Source organism: Sinohyriopsis cumingii, chromosome 11 (assembly GCF_028554795.1).
Source record: "Sinohyriopsis cumingii isolate HCF-2022 chromosome 11, ASM2855479v2, whole genome shotgun sequence".
NCBI lineage: Eukaryota > Metazoa > Mollusca > Bivalvia > Unionida > Unionidae > Sinohyriopsis > Sinohyriopsis cumingii.
This window is the reverse complement of record NC_142971.1, coordinates 14012012-14028708: the sequence shown is the minus strand read 5'-3', so window position 1 is coordinate 14028708 and position 16697 is coordinate 14012012. Positions and strand designations below refer to the sequence as shown.

The 16697-nt window shown below is 36.4% G+C and overlaps 1 protein-coding gene across 1 annotated transcript in view; it reads left to right on the top strand.

The window, feature by feature from the left end:
* Window positions 1–994: 994 nt before the first annotated feature.
* Window positions 995–16697, top strand: part of LOC149787635 (uncharacterized) — a 41977-nt gene continuing 26274 nt past the window's right edge. Inside the window, exons 1-4 of the mRNA XM_089973811.1 lie at window positions 995–1151; window positions 10487–10511; window positions 12937–13041; window positions 13483–13558. Of these exons, the coding sequence (XP_089829937.1) occupies window positions 12996–13041; window positions 13483–13558 (122 nt within the window). The 5' untranslated portion in view covers window positions 995–1151; window positions 10487–10511; window positions 12937–12995. The remainder of the gene's footprint in view (window positions 1152–10486; window positions 10512–12936; window positions 13042–13482; window positions 13559–16697) is intronic.

Sequence of the window (16697 nt, the reverse complement as noted above, 5' to 3'; positions counted from 1 at the left end):
AACCGTGCCAGTCTGAAATCTTAGTTTGTGATGTGTGGTAATTAGAGGACCATTGTTTGTAGTATTTCTGAGTATAAGAACCCTTTAGTTGATAACGTTTGCCTTGAGGTCCTTGGAATATGGGAAACAATGGACATCAAGCCAGATGCACGCATGTGTTGGTTGATTCACTCGGTAGTGAGACCACTTACCAGTTAAATACACTTCTTTGTTTTTACATGGTTCGCTGCGACAAGCACACAACCATCAGAAATATCAGTGGAACGAAAGAGCATTGGAATATATTAAGAAAAGAATAGAACGAGAAAATTTAATGAACAATAAATACAGCGTTTAGCAAAAACAGGTTTACGAATCTTGCTTTATAGTTAGCATGATATTTGAATTGCAATGACCCACAATAAGCAGGGCAGTTTGGTGGCTTTGATAAAAGCAAAGAAGAATGAACATAAAGAATAGTGGAAAGAATAGTTGAATAATAAAGAAAACAAGATATTTGAAGCAATGAGAACTAAAACATTTTGCAATCACAAGCTAGCGAATCGTGCTCTAATGCAGGTAAGAAATGTGAGTTGCAAGATTATTGTTACGGTAAGGATTAACATTAAAAGGGACATTATGGTGGATGTGCTAAACAAAGGAACATAGATTTGATATTATAGGATTGAAGAAACCAACTTTCAACACTCCTACACAATACTGGGCAGAAATCACAGAGGTAAAAAGAAAATAAAGAAGTAGAAATTTATTGTGAGAGGAAATATAAATAATAACCGTCAGTGGTTAGTGAATCTGGTTCTTACTAAGACATGAAATAGGGCTTACCATTATGTAGGTTAATATGGTAACTGTGATTTACAATTTTTTAATTGATATCAGATCTGATACAAGAGGTCAGTTTTCAAGGAAACTGCACGGTAATGATACGCAAGAAAATGTACAGAATCTCATTTTGAAACAATGACATGCAAAACATTTCATTCATTGTAACACATGTATCTCTTTAATCGTTCAGAGTATAACGGAAATGATTTTTGTTCTCTGTCCTGCAAACATGATTACTCTGTTTTAGGCATGATGTGCCGAAAATAAATACTTGATACATTTCACACGAGGATATCAAGGAACTGGACTCAAGAAAGCGCGTACAGGTAGGGCTCTTTAAATTTTTCTCATATTCATATAATTGTGTATAAGCTCATAAACGAAAACAAAATACTAGACTCATTCTGTCTCTGTCTCAGTCTCTGTCTCAATTCTCTCTGTCTCTCTGGGGAAGTAAAGTGCACTTTATCCATAATAAATGACTAATCTGTCAATAAAAAAATGTATGAAGGAAATTAAAATAAACTGTCAGTTTCATTCGCTTACATGTCGTGACCCATTATGTATTTGTGTTTGGGTGGGCAATATATGTATGTTGAACGAGAACGAGTAGAACTATGATCATAATGTAGATTTCACTGCATAAATATGTTGATTTATTTTTGTACAATTTTGTCATTTCTTGTCAAATTTCCATGACTCTTTTGACGTGTAAATATATAGACCTTTATAAATCACATGTTTTTTTTTTTTAACGAAGAGGAATGCCGAAACTTTTAGGAACAGCTTTGCTAATATGAACAAATAGTTTTCTTTATTTAACAGTAGGATTGTTCCAGACGAAATATTCCCAGATGTGTAAAATATGTGAATATTTCCAGTTAATATAAACTTTGTTGTAGATTACATCTTAACTGCCAAGAATAAGGCACTAACAAATGTGCCAGTAAACCATTATATTTTGCGGGATAAACGCAAAGTAACCAAAAAACAAGTGTGTGAAAATGATATCATCCATGAAAAAATGTAAAAAGACTGTCAAAACGATTGAACAATGGTTGATAGGAGTGGCGTCACAAGAAGGATGCGGGGGGGTGCGGACCACCATCAAAGGGGGTGTCACCAAAATGACTGTCTATAAAATTGTTGAATTGTTGTGAAGGAAGGAGGTCCATGGGGTGACACCATGAGTTACCGCACATGAATGTTTATAAATGTTTTGAATTTTTGTGCAGGAATGAGGTCCATGGGGGTGACACCATGAGTTATCACACTGGGTGACACCAACCCCTAGTGACGCCACTGGTTGATAGATTGTGATAAACTAATTATCGAGTTTTAAATTAGCAATATGCATATAGCGATTGCTCGACTAATTTAACACCCAGTACAGGAATAAAAGAACATTCAATATAAAAATGACACTAGATCAGCAAGGAATATGGAGCATCCGGTACAGGGATAAATGAACATTCAAAATAATAATAAAACAAACCATTAGATCAGCTAGACATAGGGTGTTTTAGAATTCAAAATTACAAATGACAAGACCACACATTTATATGTATGGCTAGGCCGATAAATCTACCCAGATCTGTAATGATATTGATTGTAGGTTTAGGGGATGATATCGTCTATTCTTTAAAATGTGCAACTATATGCAGACAATTTCGTTTGCACACATCGGTGTATGTTTTATACACTTACATGTATTTCTCGCGGACGTTGAATTGCCGTCGGCTGAGGTTCTTTGGGCGATATGTACATAATACTTCCGGATCAAATCCTACGTTTGACGACTTATCCACGTAGCATAACCCTATGACCCGTGGCCAAAAGGGGTAGGTACTGTAAGAGTAATTTTTGGCCCATGCTCAGATCCAGATTAAACTTATTTTGACAAAATATGCCCTTCTCTCTTCCTTAAATAAGCATATCATTTTTTTTATTCAGGATCGTTTTTAATATAGGAAGTTAACCATTAAATTGCCTATTTTTGTCTTCTACATTTTGGAATCTGTATTTGTGGATTATAGATATCTAGTTTAAAAAGCTCTTCTCAAGCATATTTCCGAAACACAGTTATATAAAAGTATGCATTAGAATGTTCTATGCCTAACAGTCAATGATATATAAGAATTATAAAACTTTATTTTTGTTTTGTGACAATGTATTAATTATACGTAAATTTCCATTAGGTTTAGTTGTTTACCCCTGACACCTATTTTCGTTTTCATTTAAAACGCTTTGCTCATGAATGTGTTTAGCGGTGACTTTCTGTCCTGTTCTTGCCAGAATCTCCCCAGTAAAGGACAACTTTTGCATTTGCTGACACCTACCCCCTCCCATCACTGGGGTGAATACACCTTGTACATTAAAAATATCCCGATGTTGATACTGTGTATAGTGATGAACTAAATATGTTCAAAATTGTAGCGACGAAAGTTGCTTTGTTTATGCTTCGTTTGGCCGAAAAGATTAGTTTTTATTATTAATAATTTGGACAAAAATATTCTTATGATAATGATTGATCACAAAATTGATAAATTTCTATCAATTTTATGAGAGAGAGAGAGAGAGAGAGTACAATGGTTGTAAACAGTATAGCGTGTGAGGCACTATAGTAGTTTTATTACTTCACCAACCAAGGCTATCAGTTTTGATATATTTGTTGTCAATCAGTGAATTGGCACTAGTTTCTTATTATACATCAAACGATTTTTCTTTTATGGATTGGATCAAAATACAAAAATGACAGTAAGATTTTATTTTAAATACATGGTATTGATCCAGTACTCTCTTGTATACTCAGTCGTTAATATAACCAAGAAAAGGCTCTAAATTTCGTTTATGTAGAAAATCGTGCTATATTATTTCATTTGTGTCCCGGAGTTTTGAAGTTTTACATTAAATGACCTGGAAATTAAGGATGGTACATTATAACTATACAGATATACATCACAGCATTTTATCTTTATGAAGTTTGTATTCCCGAACCCAGGTTCTTCAAATAAACTAGGTCACATGGTATTGAGTTTCAATGTGACATGTTAACATATTTCTTCTTGTAAGAATGTAAACATGAACAAAACTTTGAAAAGACGTACACCAGTTTATATTAATGTTTGAACCATTAAACAGGAACATTGGCGACAGTTTCTTGTGTGAAAAATGTACAAAATATTTTATATGTGTATCAATATGGAGTTCACACATAAGTAGAATTTACATACATTCACGCGTCTGTGTACCAGGTTAAGCACCCCCCCCCCCCTTCCCGAACAGTCACCTTAGTTCTTTTTAAAAGAGTTGCTTAGTCAAGGATAAGAAGACTTTTCCACCAGTGGTGAGGCCCGCAATTGAACTTTTCGTTTCTAAGTTGATTTGAAGAAAAAAATGGAAGACCGTCTTGCCCGTTTTTGACAATCCACGAGAACATATACAACACGTGGGTGCATTTTAAGTTATAAGATAAAAAAAAACGTGTATACAACTTTCAAAATCCAGCAACTGAACACCAGCAAAAATGAGAAAGACAGACCCCAAATAGTTTCGTCCAATCAAGTTTTTTTTTGTTTTCGATATAGCCATTCCTATTGCTTCTCTCTTTCTTTCACGCCACAGACACGCACAGACAAGAAGGTCATGAGCAAAACATCTGTACTAATCAGCATCAGGAAACAGTGGAATGATAAAGAATAACACACACACACACACACACACACACACACACACACACACGTGGTATTTACTCCACAGTGCCCTGTATATAGTTTTTCGTTCGTGATGACATGCTGAATATCGAATTTTGAATACTAATCATCATGTTGTCATACTGTGTGCGATGCGGCGCACGAACACGTACCGCGAATCCAACTCAGGTTCAACACATAGTGTTCGAGCCGGAATTGCATGAACTTGCGTACAATGTGGAGCAAAGAAGTTTGCCTTTGTGGGAACTTCCGGACCAAACAGTTCCATTGGGTCCAGGTCTACAAAAACTTTGCAGTTATATCGCTGCTGTCGTAACAATGCTACCCAGGGCATTGTGGAGTAAATAACCTCGTGAAAAGCATATTCGGCTCCATCTGGGGCACATACCGAATTACTACGGGACTGGGACACAGCTGGATATACAACTGGGCTCGAATAATCGACTAAAGTCAGGATAAGAGCCTGTAAACCGCGTGGATGCTACAAGCATGATCTGGTGTTTAAAACATCAAGCGATATCATCCATGCACGTTAACACACAGACGTGGATTTCATCCATGACTTGAACGCGCTTAAGCCTTTACTCCAAGAAAAAATCGCCAAACGGATCATCAAAAAATACACGAATGCTAAGACTGCACTTGGAAGTAAAGCCTCGAAATAACAAATATGGACACGAAACTATCTGCGATATATTACAGACTGCGCGATTACTGGATAGGTGAAACCGTCTTCGGTAAGTTAGCGAGTGTGGCTAAGTTAGTAATAGCGTTGTTTGGCCAAACACATGTTGCAGGGGATTTACCTACCTGAGCCAAGGAAGAATTTCAGTGATGGTTGGATGTGAGAACCCCGAACGAAATTCACGAGGTTAATCTTTTGTTTCGTCCGCATGATCGGGTACGCAGACGCATATACAAATAAGCGTCACCAACAGACACAATGAAGCCCATCCGTTGACGTCCAAAGATTCAACAAGTATCGCAAACAGTTCAAACATATCTATGCACATGGATCGCTAACATAGTCCCGACTTCACTGTTGTTGTTGCTCCGTCATTGACGAAACACCATGTGCGAGTGCTTCGTTACCATGTTAGCATACTTCGCGACTAGGCCAATGTGGATAGATTCAGCTGCACCTTTGTGGAACAATTATTTGGGCAACAGTACACGCAGTAATTGTTCATGAATTGTCAAGAACGCACTCGGACGTGGGTTATATGGCTTCTACCGACCATAGCGCATTGAACAATGAAAATACGCATGATCGTTTAGTAACCCGCTGATGCAATCCTGTTGAAAACTGTCTTGTTCAAAGTAGCCTTACCGCTGAAACCAACTGCGTTAGACTCATTCTAAAACAATTTGGATCCGTACCTGTATGCTCCGGTAGAGATAGAAGGCCAACAACGTCGTGGTACCGACCCAGTGTGATCCGCTGATGCAAATACGATCTCGGACCGGACTAATATTATGGCACAACCAAAAAGCTACATTTTCGCGCGGGACTACTTTGCGGTGCAAACACGAGCGTGAAAACAACCAAACAAGTCATTCGTTCAGGAAGAATTGCAAATCGATGGAACAAATATGGAACTGCCGCTGGCGAACATTCTCAGTGCGTCATCGCGTGGTGTCCATACGTGGTAATTCTATTGGGTAGAAACTGACCTTGATGCAACGGTAGAGTCCAATGCGATGTTACTGCGACCGGATAAGGTCTGGTGAATTCACGTCGCTCGAGTAGACACCTTTTGCACAACCAGAATTGGGAATCATTTGCCTTTCTTGATGTTTTTATTGCCAGTCTGTATCGAGTATGATTTGGGTCGCAATTCCTCGATGCGCTTGGCAGCGCATTCATCCCTGAATTTCCCCACCACTTTATTGTTGGTATTTAATAAACAGCATATGGCCCGTCGAGTATTTGCTAGTGTTAGACTCGTTCAGATATGATCTCTTGCCCATGTTAGCGTTGACTTCATCGGTGGTAATGTGCATATGTAAAGTGTGCTCTTCCGTGTACAATATCTTAATCGTTTTGTGTTGTTGTAGTAGAACTCGTACATTAACAATTCAAGTACTGACGCGCCAAATTATATCGGCTTATTTTTTTAAAATGTGCAACAATGAATCCAGGGTAATAGAATTTAGTCTCTCTTATTCATTCTTCAATATTTTCTTCAGATTAGATATTACGGCCCTTACAAAGTTAAGAAGAAAATGAATGAGTTAAATTGTAATATTAGTGCTCCTAGGATCTAAATAAATTATAGGAGTACCAATATGTTGATATAGATATCCATGTTAAACATGCAATTAGTTTAGTTTTAATGAAGGAATATCATCAGATTCTGCTGATATTGGAGAGACAAATCTTCGAAATTCAGAAATTATGAAAGATTAGGAACAGAAACTTTCACATTTGCAACATCAAGAAAGAAATGAACTTAAACAGTTATTATTTGAATATGAGCACTTATTTTTAGATGTTATTTTTAGATGTTCATACAAGAATAACCAACATTTCCATGACGTTGGAATCGTAAATCCCAAACCTGTGAAACAACACCCGTAAAGAATGAACCCTCTCAAACAGGAATAGTTGAAAAAAGAAATTCAGTATTTGCTTAAGAATGATTTTATAGAGCCCAGTAAAAGTGATTGGAGTTCACCATGCATATTTGTTCCAAAACCAGAAAAGTCTTTCCGTATGTGCACAGATTATAGAAAGATGAACAGTGTGACAAAAACAGATTCATTTCCATTACCAAGAATCGATGACTGTATTGATATGATCGGAAATGACAAGTATGTCACCAAAGTTGACTTTCTGAAAGCATTTTGGCAAATTTCACTAAGTCAAAACTATTTACTCATTTACATTAATTTTCTCATTAAAATATTTGTATGGTGATTTAACCTTCCAAGGAACTCCACTAATTTAATTTTCTCACAGTAAAATTATTTTCAAAATCAGATATATCTTGAAGATTCAGGTAGTAACTATGATATTTTTATTCTTTCACTTAATGTATCTCTAGCAATGAAGTGCTGACATCTTAAAATTGTAACATACAATATGCATTTATTTCAGATTTAAGTAATCGTTGGTTGAATTAAAACTATCCGCAGCAAGAAAAATATTTGTACATTCCGACCACAGTTTTCGTACCCGAAAGGAATATTAAACCTGTAAACAGATTTAACCAGTTCAGGAATACTGTTGTGTTAAATGCAAAATACAGGAAATCACAACCTGCCTTTGCCACGAAAACTCCTATCGCACTGTGATGTGGAAAGAATCCCACTATACATCTTTAAAATGCATCTATCAATAATGTTTAATGGTTAATATGTGAAACATTGTGTCTCAGCGAGGTAATTTATTATCTCGTTAAATATTTGGTCAATGCCAGAGTCAACATTATCGTGTCACAGAGTAGACAAACATGGATGTCGTACGTGATTTGTTTGAATTTTTTTTATATAAATCTTTTGTTTTTTTTTATAGCTGAAAGTGGTTTTGATGATAGTAACGGTGATTTATTATTTAAAGATAATATTGTCCTAATAAGAATTGTCCCTATTATCTTCAGAAACACATTACATTTAGGATCCCCATCTCCTTCATTATAGTCATTTCTCACAGTGTAAACAGGAAATTCTTGTCGTGACTTTGCACTTTTGCTATATAAACTATCCACTAATTTCCATGTTATATCGATACAGCTGCATATATACCACACAGAATCAATGCATTCTATGTACATGTCATACTATTAATAGGGAATTGTTTTTCATCGTGCAAATACTTTGAGCTTCCATTTAATGTTTTGCACATTCTGATGTAATTAGTTCTCGATTTATTTCAAATATTTGAGAACCATTGTGTTCTCGTTGATTTTACACAAATTGTGCATGTTCTTGCCATTTTGCAGTCTGTTTTATATTCCTTCTATCATTTTTTTTAATGTATACAACTATATGTATATCAGATGCATGTTTCCATGAGAACGATTACACTTTGTCATCAATACCATTTTTTAATGTGTAGATTGCTTTATTTACTCTTTCTCTACAACACGAGCAATGGTAATATCTATAAAAAGGTCGGCATTTTATTTTTTCATATTTTCAATTGCTACATTACGAAATTATTTCCTTAACATTTTTGATTGCAAAGCACGTTACTAAGCATGTTGTGATGATGCCATCTAAAGCAATATGAATCTTACCGAAAATTACCGTAGACAAAATAAATTTCTTTGTCTGAACAATCCATTAAAGACATTAATATGATTACAACACCAGCTAAATGAGTCATCAAATGAAAAGAGTGAAATGCAAACTATGATACTAAAAGCGATCTCAATGTTAGAATCATGTTCCTTTTGCTTATTTGTCCTTTTCCGTGGAGGCTGTTAGTGAACAATGCCATATATTTCATGGATTGTATGATATATGATTCGTGTTTTAATGGAAGGGTTAGTCACGCCCCGTTTTATATGAACAATTTATATATAGTATTTATCGATACATGATAAGAATTTTATTTATTTATTTATTTATTTATTTATTTATTTTTATTAACCCCGTAATTGATTGACCGCTGGGTCGGGGAACCATCTCAAGGTCACCTTACAATCAAACATTTCTGGTTATCAGATAATCTAGGGATAATACATATAATCTACAGAAAAAGAAAACACAAACACACACATGCATATGGCACACAATCTAGGTGACATGGACTTTGTGATATTACAGTATTTTGTTCCTGTTTACCATCAAGTCAGGTACAAGTTACATGTTCATTATTGAGGTCCATTTTTGAAGAAATTGGTCCTCTTTTTTTTTATTTACCTTTGTCACCAATACCATACTTTGCATGTGTGCTAGGATAGTTCAACATTAGTTATACCATTTATTTGGGTATTTTAGTTTCATTTACTACTAAATGTCATATAAACGCTCGAAAAATCCCCCCTCCCCCACGGTCAACCAGTTTGGGTGATTTTGTGGTAAGACTTTGCTTTTGATGATTTTATGGAGGTATTAAACTTGTACATGGTTAAATAATCCGTCCAGAAGAAAATGTATATTTAATCACGCCATTGCACTAAGATCACTTTCTGTTGGCATATTTGTTATATCTTGTTTGCATGAAATTGAAAAGAAGTTTTAATGTTCCCATTATGACATCAACATTTATCTTACTTTCGTCATCTTTTATCTTGATTAAATTCTCGTAGACCAGGTTTTGGTCTTGCACATTTTTAAATAGCTTTTATAGATATGGTTGGAATCAATTCGATACGTCATATTATCTTTTAAAAAGTTTTATACCGTCTTTTTTCATTGCAAGCTTTTTCATTGTAAACACCAAACAAATTCACATACCGTGAATGATTTAAGTCCTTGATGTTTTTTAAAACTGTCACTTTGCAGAAATTCCTTGCCTTTCAGCAGCCAAAGTTTTCATGTCCCTTTGTACTTCCTTCGATAAATGTTTTGCTTTCTCCATGTATTTTAATGTAATGAATGGTTTCAGCTGGTTTCCAACTTTTAAACAATTCATTAGATGATTTCCATTTCACTGATACATAATCTTTACTGTTAATCGGTTTTGTTTGTAAAATGATTGTAACTTTGTGCATACAATCTTCTTTGATGTATGGAAAGAACCCTTTTGTTCGTAAAACAGCTTCTATATCCTCCCCCTTCAAGTCATACAATTTGTAAACGACCAAATATTCAAAATGTATTATTTTATATATTTCCCGTGAAAGGTAGGGAGGCAGCCCTTTTTAGAAAATGTTATCTATTCTGAAATTCTAGCTGTTTATTCTATTTTAAATGTAGGCGTTCTAAATGTATCAGTTCTCAGGTCAGTAATCGACTCATTTCTATTTTTAATATGTGTTCTTCCCTGCTTTTTTCAGCCGGAATCATATCTATTGATCTATGGTGAGTTTTACTGTACAGTTAATAAGCTTTGGTGAAACGTTATTCCATTTTATATTAGCAAAGTATCAACCTAAAGTGTCAGCCTAAAGTGTCAAAGTATACAAAATCTTCAGATTATTTCATGTTTTGAGCAGAGTAATTTTTTAAAATATATTTATCTATCGACATACAACGCATAATATGTTGCTTCCTCATACTGCACTGTTTAAAATAACTTGTCACCATGGACAATGTTACTTATTTCCACATCATCATCATCATTATGTATGTAATCTGTAGATCTGCATTTGTTTCTGAAACTTTTCTATTTGTGTGATGGAAATCGTAATCTGTTGAACGTTATTTTTCAACACAACCAGCTTTAATAATGTGTATATTCTATCCAAACTTGTTAACAAATAGGTATCATCTCTTGAAAAAGATATTGTTACTTTCATGTTACACTCAGGTAATGCTTTTTACCATATTACCGTCGACGTTGTATCATTATTTATGATGTGTTATCAGATTTCAAATTAGTGATCGGTAATTGTCTTCCGAGTTTGACTCATCTAGCAACATTTAATTTGTCAAATAAGATCTTAATATCTAACATGTCTAGTAAATACAGTTGTTTTTGTTTTTTGCTCCATGTTAGTATTATCGATACCCCACATGAATTGATGACGTACAGATAGATATACGGGTGGTTTAATGACTTTTAATTTCGAACCTCAAAAAGCCCTATGGTTTGCTGCTTTGGCTATATTTTTACGTTTGAATCTTGGCATTCTTGTATCCCTTATTCCGGACGGACAAATGGAGACTATGAGTGGTAGAGCTCGCGCTATATGAATTCTACCCTGCATAGCCTTGTGTAGAAGAAAGAGTTATTGTATGGTGGGTTTGGCACAAAATGTGAAGAAAAATGTTGTTCAGGAAGGTAAGTACTTGTCTACCTCTTCGTGTAGTTACATCTCCAGGTACGTTGGTAGGGAGGTAGATAAACAGATAGACCGAAGGACATATTCTTTGATTCGTCTTCCGACAGCTCCAACTGTTGAACGCATCACACAGTTACAGATTAGGAATCATTTCTGTCATCTGCCAGGTAGCAATTTATCAAAACACTGTTGAAGGTTCAGCATTCAGCTGAGTATGCTGGGCATGCCTGTCAAATTGTTATAATTTTATATGGAGACCTTTAAGGCAACTTTAATAATTATTCTTCTTAGTGCCCTCTAACAACATTTTTCACTTTTTTAAATACTGCATTATATTGCTAAGGAAATATTGTTAATCCCTGCTGCAATTTTCTCATTAAGCTCTGAAGATTAAGCTGTCAGCAATACGTTTGATTGGATTTTCTCAGTCCTATATCTTGTTTGTATTGTCATGACTATATGCTTTATCTGACGTACTGCAGCAGGAGAAGGGGTAGGGTGAGGGAGGGTGGTCAGTAATTAAATAATTTTTCTAAGATCACAAAGACAATTCAAAGGAGTTGAGAAATATAGTTACCCTGAGGCTAAGATATCGTCTAGCATTGTGTTGTCCGACATACGTCACACGGGAAAGAATCCAGCCCATCAAAAGTTTCTATTTGGTCCGCCAACCTTTCATTACTTGTGGCTTATCTTGTGCTTTTTAATGTCTTATCTTTCCGACATTTGCTCACGGGTCCCGTGAGTGAAAACAATGTGGCCAATCGCCTGAAAAGGTCGAACACCCCTAATCTACCATGTGCCTTTTAATGAGGTTTGCTTTGAAGTCGTCAGATGGCTTATTCTGTCATGCACACCGTCTTTTTTTTCATTTAACACCCGACTGCGAACAGACGAAATCATATCACAACACTTTCAGGCGAATAACAGTCCTACCCACGGTTTACGAACGCTATATGATGTTTTAGAAAGTATCCGTAACTTACTTCAGATTTGCAAAAGGATACTTTTATCTCGCATTCCAGCAAAGTTAGAAGGATAATTATATCATCTAGCACAACTGTTATCTTTATCTATTTAATTATCAAACATCAAAAGCAGAAATTCGAGCGAGTTTTTAAAGTCGACACACAACTGTGTCTTTATGCACTAAGTGCCTAATAAAGTACTTATTCGCATAAGTTTTGCCGATAACTATACGCTGTTTAATGTTGTGTGTGCATTATACATGGTAACTGAGGTACTTTATCATTTAATCATGCGATCAAACTTTGAAAATGGGGGAATCTTGTTTAACTCTCTTGCTGCTTTCACATTAATCAAAGCTTGTAGGAATTATGAACAAACTAATTACATGTAATTTTTTATTTATCGTTTTTAGATTAAATACATGTGAGTCATAATAAAAAGTTATTAACATATAAATTCAAATTTTCTCAAATATCTCACTACCTATTGCCAAGTTCCTGGCTTTTGTAATGTATCGAAATTACGCTTTCCAGAATTCACGTCGACAACAACTTTTGCAATCTGAAGTGTACACGACTTGGAATCATACATTATGACGTCACCGACAGCCGGTTGTGAGCATAAATATATAATTTGGAGTAAGTCATATAGAAGCCGTGCATACATTTCAACATGTTTACAAATACGCGTGATATATTGTCTTCTACGGTTCGTACATGTTTTACAGACTTATATTTAAAACGTATGATTACTCTACATTATTTCAGCAAGAACATTAACAATTACAACAACAACAACAACAACAACAATAATAATAATAATACTAATAATAATAATAGCATTGTAACAGTGTCGATGATGGGAAATGGTACACTTAGTTGACTTACACGCCATAATTGGTGACTCAGTTTTGGTGAGCAATCATTATTCTAAATCTTAAGCATCATTAAATAACAATGGTAATGAGAAAGGTGACAATGACGACGATGATGATATAAAGAAAGAAAGTGCACATTTGTTAAATGTCTACTGGGAAACTGTTTTCAATAGTACCACTGAAAATTTCTCATTTTTTTCAGCAATCCTATGCGTCGTGACAATCATGTTGCTCGTTTGCTTCGTCTTATGTGGAGTCACGACCCACATGTGGCACAAGTAAGTTTCATGATCGTTATTTCATGTTACATATCACCCTGCTGCGTGACATGATACTTATTGCCCTATTAAAAATAGTAACTTGCAGCAAGAAAAGTTATATTTGGTTAAGCTAAGAGCCATACCGTGAAAAGCTATACATATCTATGCAAGTCAATGATTTTATGATCATGGAAGTAGGCTGTAAACCAGATGCGAAGGATAATATAGTTTTGTTTCATTACGAAACTTAGTTTCATATACTACGTATAAAATAATATAATGATATATACATGATAATAATACATTTGATAAATTTAGTAATTTCACTAACATATACTGGGAAATATAGAGGGAACAAAACAACCATACGCCGGAATTGAAAGCGTTCAGAAGAACCGCGTAACTAAAGGTAATTAAATGCTATCAACAAAAATACAAAACTAAACACTAAAATACTAAACATTCGGCACACCTAAAAAACAAACCCTAATATACATCTGAAATGAGGAGGAACGTCAATCTAAAACCAAGTTTAAGCATTGTAAACCACATTTAGGGTCATTAAAAGTTACAAGCAAATCCACAAGACCAAAATTAACACAATACACATGCAGAAGAACACTACACATGCATAACAAGACAAGTAGTGAAGTGGACCACTTTAGCGTCAATGGGAATTAGCATTACAAAATCCCCCTGGGCCACTTTGGCGTCAACATTTATAAATCACCCTGGGCCGCTTATAGCGTCAAGACAAAAGGTTGGGTTTTGTTTAGGGACAATAGGAATGGAACAGGTTGGTAACGTCACGGTACTGGATATTAGTAACAATGTTGCAAGGGTCTGACCTGAATACGCGCTACTCTAGGTAGAGACAAATACAGTAGGGATATAGACATAGACATATATAACACACAGACATAGATTGATAATATCGATCATTCACACATAAACTATAAAATCGACTTTAAAAAAGTAGAGAAGAGAGTACATTTGATTGTTGAGGCAAACCTAAAATTTTAAATCGACTAATCAATTTTTTATGCAAGAGAGCAAATCTTTTCGAGGCATATGAGTGGCCCTGAAAAGGGCCGTTGTTTTTTGTTAACACCATTCCGATCACATAGAGGACATCGCATATGTATCCTTCTCTTCATCAAACTTCTTCTGACTTCTGGATCGTAGATGAGGACTCTCTTCAGACAGCCATGTCTCTCCACATAGATCCTTCTTTTCCAAACGCTCGTATCGGTGATCCGGATGATAGTCCATGATGATTTGACATACATGGGTAAGTCCGTACCGAACAGCATCGACGATATGAGGGTAGATGATTCAACGTTAGTCCACATCTTCTGACGAGAATAGGTGAAGGGAATGAAGTGAACCGCTGTTATTTATAGTGGAATAGCGGATAAAAACGGATTGAGTTTTATTTTTAACCAATCCCAATACGCCTTACAAAATTCAGTCACAGATACTGTACCGATCAAAGTACCTAATGTCGTAAAGGGACTATGAACGGAGCCAAAATCATTTCCATGCAATTGGGACAAGTACAGTTTAAAGATTCGATGGGTTACTTGGCCATGCCTTTGAGCCGAATGCCTAAAACGTTTGGAATGACAGAAATGGCCTAAGGTTATTTCCGCACTTTTTCAATACCGAAGCCAATCAACACGCCGTTCTTCCCCATTTGCCTGAGGCTCGCTACTATGTTACCGACAACATACGCACCGGACAACAAGACGCTTTCTACGCTTGGTACCACACTCACGCATAGGATCCATTAGACTTTCAGGAAGAAATGTTTAAGTATTGTCGATCGGACATGGACATTTTACGGCGTTGCTGTGGAAAATTTCGAGAATTATTCATGGAACACAGAGTGATCGATACTTTGAAAGAAGCCTGCACCATCGCCATAGTGTACGGCCAACGATTCATGCCCGACAACACCCTGGCTGTCATAAGCCCTCAAACGAACGACTTTGTCAAACCTCAGTACTCGGTCAAAGTCATACGCTGGTTACATTACATGTGCGAAAAGGAAGCCAAATGGATCTAGCACGCCCGCAGTGGAGGAGGCAAAGAGACCATCGGAAAGTATTCAGTGGATGGTTGGGGCATAGAAAACCCCCCAAATCATGTACGAGTTTAATGGATTCTTATTTCACGGATGTCCCATCTGTTACGTGACACCAAAACTCAGTTTTTGCAACGGACGATGGAAGACTTGTACCAGGCCACTTGTCAGCGGCGCTTGAAGTTAGAACAGCAAGGATACCAAGAGGTGGAAATGCGGGAAAACGAGTACGATCACCGACTGAAAACCGATCCAGAGTTTAAACGCATCGTGGAAAGTTACAAGCAGGTGGACCCACTGAACCCGCGGAACAGTTTGTACGGATGACGGACGAATGCCACCTGTTTGCTGTACCACGCCGACGAGGAGAAAGGAGAAGAAATCATATACTTGGAAGTTTGCAAATATTGTCGATTTCCCACCGGGCACCCACAACGGAACACCTTGACCTGGACAGCATTCGACAATAAGAAGGATTGATTAAATGCAAAGTCTTGCCTCTCACGGACTTGTACCATCCCGATTTACCGCACTATTACCAAGGAGAACTAATGTTTCCCTTATACCGTACTTGTGCCGAAACGTGCAACTAAGACTGACCTTGTCAGCACACCCAGGAAGAAGGCGCCTTGACGGGAACGTGGGTCAGCGTGGAATTGTTTAAGGCTCTGGACCTAGGAAACCAATTGTTAGATGTGTACGAAATTTACCACTTTCACAAGACAGAACAATACCACAAGGGCGACGAGACTCAGAAAAGCATTTTGCAGACTACGTGGATGCCTTATTGAAACTGAAACAAGAAGCCAGTGGCTATTCTTCCTGGTGCCACAATCCCGAAGACCAAATGAAATTCAAAGAGAAATACTGGGAGCAGGAAGGCATCGCTTTAGACCATATCGAGAAAAACCAAAGAAGGCGATCGTTTGCCAAAGTGATGTTGAATTACTTGTGGGGCAAAATGGCACGACGAGCCTGTTTACCCAAGACGGAGTATTTGACAGAACCTTTCCGTTACTTTCAGATGATTCACGACAAAACCAAATACATGAAACACGTGAAGTCCTTCGT